Below are 9,673 nucleotides of genomic sequence, written 5' to 3' on the forward strand. Positions count from 1 at the left end.
CAGTTGTATACATGCATAATATGCATCGCACAAAATAAAAAGTGTATTAAAACAATAATAGGCCTTCTTATCAAATTTGACATTTGACATAATGTTGCCATTACAAGAAAACTCAATTTGTTGTCAGGTAAAACACAGGTTTTGTTTTCAATACACTAACTGGAAATGCAATACACTAATTATGTATTCAATTGCTTGATAATTACAATTATAAAAAGGAACACGTGTAGCCCATTCAGCTAAGATCCAGGTGCTGTATAGAATATTAAATCACAAGTCTATAATATAATGCACATATCGAGACACTGTACAACTTTCTTTATCTGCGGCGTCAATAATAGAATATTGATTTGAATGTAATTAAATACATCTCTACATTTTGAGTTTGTACTTCACCACTGAGCGATCTAGCGATCGATTTCTAGCCAATCAGATAGGACTCCTTTTCTTGCGTTCGGTGAAATACCAATCGCCCGTCGCTCACCAACGGAGTATGGAAAACACATTTATAATACAGGGTGTCGACACTGTGCAGGGGTGAGAGTCAAAAGTTTGTCTTTTTTGCGCGCTTTTCAACATAAATAGTCCTTTGAAAGACCGTTTTATTTGTTAAGACTGAAATTCTGTTTGATTTAAAAAAAATTATTATATAGTATTACTATTACCAAAAGTTACTGCATCTGTAAGATAAAGCGAAGATTGACCATAGCTCGGAGGAAGGAAGAAAGAAAGGAAGGAAGGAAGAAAGAAAGTCTTTTTACTAACTCAACTTCAGATTCATTGTCTGACCTCTGAATCCCGCTTATATTAAAGATTTGCCACACTCACCATACATTCTTCTATTTCCGCTATCGCAGATATTGAAAATGACTAGGTATTCGGAGCCCGGGGTTCGGAGCCCGTCAACATGGTCTTTCAGAAAGTATTGAGGGCGCTTCTCGATGTTTATATGTTGTACCTGCGCTTTATTAAAACGGAGATGTGTTCGCGGAAAAAATCAGAACGCGAAAAAAAAACCTGGGCGTTACATCATCGTTCTGAACACAACTTCATTTTTTTTTAAAAACTCGACGTTATTCTTTCATTCTTGACGTCATTTTTTCATTACCGACGTCATCGTTTGAAACTCGACATTTTGGTAACATTTTGACATTTTGGCTCGTAATTCTGAATAAGACACACTAAAGAATTGACCAGACAGGGGCGTTGCGTCTTAGGGACAGGGGGCGTGCCCCCAATCGATCTCAAAATTTAGAAAATCCCACAGGAAAATTGTCGAAAAATGTGCTAGCGCCCCCATCAGACCCGGCGCCCCCATCATGATCAGTGCCCCCCCCATATGATGACCCACGCTACGCCACTGTGGCCAGATTACAAACGAACACTAAACAAAACGAGAAGTAATTAAAAAAAACCTCATGAATAAAACTATTGTCATATATTACGTTAAAAATTGCATTATTTTCCCTCTTTTCAGACCACATGAAGAAATCCCTTGTCGAAACTTTAAACGACGACCCACGAACTTCTGTTGTACGATGTAAGCGCAAGGCGGGTAATTTGGACATTACACCTGGAGTATTAGTACTAGGCGATGCCTTTAATGCTCGCCATCCGATTACTGGTTTTGGAATGTCGGTAGCTTTTCAAGATACTGCCTATTGGTGGCATGTTCTCAACAAAGTTAATGATCTTAGTAGGTGTATACACTAGTGGAAATTTCAAATGAGAATTCCTTCAAAACCGATGAGAACTGGACAAAACTATGAGAACTAAAAATTTCCTCATTTCTAAAGAATTCTCATTTTAAATTACCACCAGTTACAGTACACTGTATCCCCGAAACCCCACAATACTGTTTGTTTTGGTAGAGCTCCAGATTTAATCTGGAATCATTGCAAATATATTTTTATATATTATATTTAACGAGTAGCATTCAGCATTGTAGTGAATCATTAATTTATTGAAGATTGGTCGAAGTGGTTCACAAATTGAATTACAAATAACTTTAAAACTACCACCAACTTGAAAAGGATATTCATCAAATAGAATAACATGACCCACGATTTGTAGAAATATGCGATACTAAATTAAAACTTAGGAGCTCTAAAAAAAATCCCAAACACGAATAACGTAATGTTGCGTATTGATAATCATTAAATAGTCGCACACGGATAAAGTTTACCGGTAGCAAGATATCTTAATTAAAAAAGAAACAACAAATCTATATATCCACCTGTTTAAGGGAACTGGAATGAGCGTTTTGATCGTTTCGACAGCATTTTTTGTGGGACATGAGAGCATATCAGACCTATCGAATTGCATTCTGAATACGAAGAATGTCTTTCTGATATCAAATAATTTTCATTTTATGAAATTCACGATATAATACAAATTTTATGACAAATTATTAAAATTTGATATTTTTCACATTTGGAGATATAACAGTCCTCGAAGTAATTTTTTATAAATTTAATGATATAGTCTTAACGTGTATGTAGCTGGGAGGAAAAGCCGACGATCAATTGAAAATTTTGACCTTTCATATTGAAGATATGTTTTTTTTTCCCAAAAGACCCAATGTGTTTGGTGTTTTGGGATAAAAATCCATATCTTCAATACGAAAGGTCAAAATTTTCAATTTTCAATCGGTAGAAATCATGAGACTTATAAAGTTTACTTCGAGTACTGTTAAATATCAAAATATCAATTTTAATGATTTGCCATAAAATGTGTATTACATTGCGAATTTCAAAAATCAAAATTATTTGATATCAGAAGGCCATTCTTCGTATTCAGAATGCAATTCGATATGTCTGATGTGCTATATGTCCAACAATAAATACTGTCCAAACGTTCATACCCCAAAAGACCCAATTTGTTTGGTGTTTTGGGATAAGAATCCATATCTCCAATACGAAAGGTCAAAATTTTCAATTTTCAATCGGTAGAAATCATCAGATTTATAAAGTTTACTTCGAGTACTGTTAAATATCAAAAATATCAATTTTTCATGATTTGCCATAAAATGTGTATTACATTGCGAATTTCAAAAAATCGAAATTATTTGATATCAGATATATCAGCCATTCTTCGTATTCAGAATGCAATTCGACATGTCTGATGTGCTCTAATGTCCCACAATAAATACTGTCCAAACGTTCATACCCCTTCCCTTAAGGTTTGACACTATTTTAAAGTGTTGCGATTTGGTATTTCACAGCATCTTGCGAATGGTAGTCAGCTTTGGCAAAAATCGCATTGCTCATTTCATAGCGAGTGTGTCGAAAAATTCAAATATCACAGATATACTTTTGTAGGTCCTATGGTTCTTGAATTATGTTGTAGGAGGACTGAAACACCTGCAACACTTACATACGTATTTTATTAACAACGATAAATCAAGCAAGGTTTGAAAGTATATGGTTTGTAGAATGAACTTTTGCAAAACATCAAAGTGTTATTTTTCAATAGTACATTAATTTACATAATGAAAATCGATAAATTTTGGCTGCTTCGACCAACAGTACTTGTCTACCCTTAATTGCAGCCGATGACACGTCAATGTTGGAACATATGCTTCAGTTTCGCACAGAGCGACAGAAATGGGCGTTTACCATGAACGTATTAGCGGAAGTTTCACATCGGCTTCTGTGTGATCGCGACGGTAGGTGCCCAGATAATTAGGAGACTTTGTGTTAATTCAATTAAGATCCATATTCCACTGCAGGGTGATACTCATCCTTCTTCTCTGGAAAAGCCAGGTAGAATCATTCTAAAAGGGTGTATGAAATCCAAACGGAGCTGCCTAATGTGTTCATTCCATTTGAAATCTATATTTCCCCTGTTGACTATATATCCAAAATGTTTAGTTTCCATTCTTTCCCTGCGCCTGAAATGGCCAGTTGGCTAGATTCTCACGCAGTCAAGGGAACCATTTACATTAGATGACTATGTTCAGCTTTCCAGAAGTTGACCTTCGCCTGTGACAATTGGTTGTCATATCTTAACGGTGCATAACACGGGTTATGCTGGAAGAACTATTTAGTAATAAATAATTTATAGTAATTAATGATTACTCCATATTCCAGAAAAATACAGCACTAATTTGTTGGGATTAAAAAAATATTATCCTGTTTTGCTAAATGAAACATAGCTAAATCCTAATCATTTAGTTAGTCCTAATTAGCAATTGGAGATAATGGCCAAAAACATGCGTTTTTAGGGTGTTTTGCGTATGCTGTGACAATCAAGCCCAAAGACTTGCACTAAAACTAATTTCAGTTTATGCATTCTATTTTTTTGAAAAGACAAGTTTCTTTCTTATAAGCAACCATTTAATTTAAGTAACACAAAAAAGTGAAAATTAGATACTCAAGATTTTGAATGCTTCTTTGCTCTTCTTTTTTTTCAAGAAATTAGTAAAATTAATAGTGAACTTTTTTCTTTTATCTCCAGTTAGGACTAAATGAATGATTAGGATTGTATTAGTCTACCTTGATCGTCCGACCCGGAAAATTCTGCGGGTCAATAACGCAACAGTCCCTTACATAAACATACGTATTTTATTAACAACGATAAATCAAGCAAGGTTTGAAAGTATATGGTTTGTAGAATGAACTTTTGCAAAACATCAAAGTGTTATTTTTCAATAGTACATTAATTTACATAATGAAAATCGATAAATTTTGGCTGCTTCGACCAACAGTACTTGTCTACCCTTAATTGCAGCCGATGACACGTCAATGTTGGAACATATGCTTCAGTTTCGCACAGAGCGACAGAAATGGGCGTTTACCATGAACGTATTAGCGGAAGTTTCACATCGGCTTCTGTGTGATCGCGACGGTAGGTGCCCCGATAATTAGGAGACTTTGTGTTAATTCAATTAAGATCCATATTCCACTGCAGGGTGAAACTCATCCTTCTTCTCTGGAAAAGCCAGGTAGAATCATTCTAAAAGGGTGTATGAAATCCAAACGGAGCTGCCTAATGTGTTCATTCCATTTGAAATCTATATTTCCCCTGTTGACTATATATCCAAAATGTTTAGTTTCCATTCTTTCCCTGCGCCTGAAATGGCCAGTTGGCTAGATTCTCACGCAGTCAAGGGGAACCATTTACATTAGATGACTATGTTCAGCTTTCCAGAAGTTGACCTTCGCCTGTGACAATTGGTTGTCATATCTTAACGGTGCATAACACGGGTTATGCTGGAAGAACTATTTAGTAATAAATAATTTATAGTAATTAATGATTACTCCATATTCCAGAAAAATACAGCACTAATTTGTTGGGATTAAAAAAATATTATCCTGTTTTGCTAAATGAAACATAGCTAAATCCTAATCATTTAGTTAGTCCTAATTAGCAATTGGAGATAATGGCCAAAAACATGCGTTTTTAGGGTGTTTTGCGTATGCTGTGACAATCAAGCCCAAAGACTTGCACTAAAACTAATTTCAGTTTATGCATTCTATTTTTTTGAAAAGACAAGTTTCTTTCTTATAAGCAACCATTTAATTTAAGTAACACAAAAAAGTGAAAATTAGATACTCAAGATTTTGAATGCTTCTTTGCTCTTCTTTTTTTTCAAGAAATTAGTAAAATTAATAGTGAACTTTTTCTTTTATCTCCAGTTAGGACTAAATGAATGATTAGGATTGAGCTATGTTTCATTTGGCAGAACTTGAAAATAATTTTTTAATCCCAAAATATTAGTGCTGTATTTTTCTGGAATGGGGAGTAGTTACCACTTTTATGGTAAAATAGCGCTTATTTATCGAAAGAGCCTGTCGCCTATTTTAATTGTGGATACAGAATTGAGTTTCATTTTGTCTTTTAGAAAGTTTGGTTAAGATGCAGCAGTTTATGTTCAAGTCTTTGAGGAGCATGTCAGAAGAAGAACGATCCAAACCCAACGATGCGGCAAATCTATTTGGAGGGTAAGTTACTTATAAGTGGGTGTATCCACTTGACTTTTAAATATTGCACGGAACAAATGGTTTTAAAGCCTTAATGTACAATTTCCTGTTATTATATACATGAATACAAAACCCACCCAAGTCCATACTTTGGCCAAATTGAGTTAAGCATGGGAAATTGTTGCTATACATAGGCCTGTCATATGTATGAAAGAACAACTCAAATTCATCCTCTGTGTCTATTGAGCATGTGAAAAATAGCATGTATGAAAGAACCACCAAAGTCCATGATCTGAGTCTTGTAACACATTGATTGAAATCCAGTATGTATAAAAGTCCACTTGTAACACATTCATTATTGGAGAGTGACTTTTGAAAAAAAAGAATGGGTTTAATCAAGGAAAGTGTGTGGTTTATATTACATGACAGAATGCTTATCAACATTATACATACCTATGTGCTTTATTTTGTATTATCTTACAAGTGGTAATCTCATTCCAACATCATTGTCTTTGTATATGATTAAAAAAACCACCCAAGTCCAGCATTTAAAATGAACCCCACGAAGTCCCTGAAATGATAATCGTCATACCTAATACAGTTTAACCATTTATTTGCACGTAAAACTTACCATGACTGAGCAGGTAAATCTAACTGAAGGAATTAAAATGATACACAGGTTTTTTTCTCAAAATCACTTCCCATGGACTTGGGTGTGTTTTGAATTCATGTATTCAATTTCATATTATAAGATCGTACATTATGGCTTTAAGTTTTGTATGAAATATTCCGTTTTTTACGGAAACATACATAAACGCTATGTCTGTGTCTTGTGCTCCAAAACAATAACGAGAGCTGTGAAACATAGCGATAGCTATATACTCCGGTATATCGCTCTGATACCAACTCATTCATCATTGAAGAAAATTAAATTAGAAAATTTGAATTTTTTGACTTTATTATAGAGTTGAAACCAATTCCAAAGTGCTTGAGAGTGTATTAAATGGAATCCTGGATGGCACAATACTGGAGATATATGACACCGAACCGTATCTGTATGCTGTATGGAAAGCCAATAAGTTACGTAGAAAGTGGAATGCCGTGTTGAAGGAGATTATGACGTCAGAGGCTGTGATATAAAAGCCAATATTTCTAATAAAATTCAGTGGACAAATATATCAGCATTTACGGATTTAATATTGTCCATAATGTATAATCTATAATCGGAAATACATTTCCTGCGAAGTCCACTCGTGGATATATATAACTTGATTATCACCATACACGTAAAATAGTTTACACAGTTTAACATTTGATCATCCAATATCTTTCGCATTACGTACTAGTATAAGGCTTGTTCAGACGATCGCTTGTAAAGTCGCTTGTAAGTACATTCAAATGTAAACGTGCATGTAGTGCCCGTCTAAACGCACTCACATGTAGCTACCAGTGACGATTTTACATGTAAGATATCTTTATACATGTAGAGAGCTACATTCGAATGTAACCAGTATGAACATGACTTGCATGTTAATTTGCTTGTAAGCATGACCTTGATGACCCAATCCTATTTTAATTGTGCATAATCATGGCATAAGGTGTGTTTAGACGGTAGCCTATTTTTGAATGTTACTTACAAGCGAGCCAGCAATTAAATTATGCTACAAGCGAGTGCGTGTCTACACGGCACTTACTTGTAATTGTAAGCCAACTCACTTGTAAGAGTGACCTTCACTGATAAATCATGCCATGATTATGCACAATCAGAATAGGATTGGGTCATCAAGGTCATGCTTACAAGCGAGTTAACATGCAAGTCACACTGGCCTTACATTCGAATGTTACTCGCTACATTAAGATATCTTACATGTAAAATCGTCACTTGTAACTTGCATGTAGCTACATGCGAGTGTGTTTAGACGGGCACTACATACAAGTTTACATTTGAATGTAGTTACAAGCGACTTTACAAGCGATCGTCTGAACAAGCCTATAATTGACCAGTGAAGGTCACTCTTACTTTTGAGTTGGCTTACAAGTAAGTCCCGTGTGGACACACACTCGCTTGTAGCATAGTTTAATTGCTGGCTCGCTTGTAAGTTACATTCGAAAGTAGGCTACCGTCTAAACACACCTATAGATGGCATTATCATTTGCATGCAATAAGTCAGGGTAATCAATGGGATGGGATGTGTCTCTTACTATTTTTCCCCCGGGGGTCACTCAATTGTGGCCTGTACACCATCCGCGATAATCAACTTTTGAAAAGCACCCTAAACAAGGATTTAACCCTTGGCTAAAACGACACCCTAAACAAGGATTTCATTCCTAACATCAAATTTCATACCCTAAATTTCACTTCCGCGTATTTAGAAATTGCAATTTTGCTATCCTTTTTTCCAATTTTTCATGTTTTTGACACCCTAAACGCGATACGCGCGTATCGTGCCTACCCACGAAAAACGACCCTTTTACGCGTTTTCATTATCGCGGATGGTGTACAGGCCACAATGGGAGTGACCCCGGGATTTTTTTTACATCATGTTCGTATATTATTCCAGTCCTTACCTTGGCGGAAAGATGGATACTCAGGGGCGGATTTAAGGTTGGGGGGGGGGGACCCTGCGAGCGCCCCCCTAATATTTGCAGAGCGACGCCTGATTGTGTGTTTTTGCAGAACGGCGCCTGACTTTGTATGGGCGCCGCGGCGGCGGTAGCTCGGCGCCCCCTCTATTGAAAATCAGACCCTGATACTCGCTTGAATGCACAGACTAAGAAACGTTAGATCACAAAATATCCAGATGGTTTTATTGGTTAAGTGGTTACGTAAAATTCTTGGTTACCGGATTACGCTAGTTTGGTATGCCTTCTGCCATAAACTTTGTTTGGTGATTGTTTCGATCATGGTTCAATACTCAAGCGCGTGATCCAGTTGACATGGTAACATTACGTAACTTTGCTGGCGAATACAAATTCACTGCTTCTTTAATGAAAGAAAATATTCATGAATAGACCATAATATTTATTTGGACGAAAATAATCACCATACCATACGCCCTTCCTGACCAATTTACTCTTTCCAAAACAATAATACTTTTAGAATTTTGAATTTTTGTAGCGCAGTATGGTTCATTTTATAAATATCTTGCTACAAAATAATCTGTTGCCAAGTGGTTTCGCATTGTCTGTAACAGGTTGATACTTGAATAATTTTCAATTTTCAGTACTTCATGCAGGTTTCCCAGCAAACTAATGTAATCTGTTCACACTGGCCTTACATTCGAATGTTACTCGCTACATGTAAGATATCTTACATGTAAAATCGTCACTTGTAACTTACATGTAGCTACATGCGAGTGCGTTTAGACGGGCACTACATACAAGTTTACATTTGAATGTAGTTACAAGCGACTTTACAAGCGATCGTCTGAACAGGCCTATAATTGACCAGTTCGTATATTATTCCAGTCCTTACCTTGGTGGAAAGATGGATACTCAGGGGCGGATTTAAGGTTGGGGGGGACTGCCTTCTGCCATAAACTTTGTGTGGTGATTGTTTCGATCGTGGTTCAATACTCAAGCGCGTGATCCAGTTGACATGGTAACATTACGTAACTTTGCTGGCGAATACAAATTCACTGCTTCTTTAAGATATTCATGAATAGACCATAATATTTATTTGGACGAAAATAATCACCATACCATACGCCCTTCCTGACCAATTTACTCTTTCCAAAACAATAATAGTT

At 36.0% G+C, this 9,673-nt stretch overlaps 1 protein-coding gene across 1 annotated transcript; it reads left to right on the top strand.

Moving 5' to 3' along the window:
- Positions 1-4,745: 4,745 nt before the first annotated feature.
- On the top strand, positions 4,746-7,064 carry LOC140164120 (uncharacterized). Its single transcript, XM_072187365.1, has 3 exons — positions 4,746-4,848; positions 5,846-5,945; positions 6,890-7,064. Exons 1-3 carry the CDS (start codon positions 4,746-4,748, stop codon positions 7,062-7,064), a joined length of 378 nt encoding a protein of 125 aa, XP_072043466.1.
- Positions 7,065-9,673: the final 2,609 nt, after the last annotated feature.

The sequence above is a fragment of the Amphiura filiformis genome, chromosome 11, assembly GCF_039555335.1.
Source record: "Amphiura filiformis chromosome 11, Afil_fr2py, whole genome shotgun sequence".
Taxonomy (NCBI): domain Eukaryota; kingdom Metazoa; phylum Echinodermata; class Ophiuroidea; order Amphilepidida; family Amphiuridae; genus Amphiura; species Amphiura filiformis.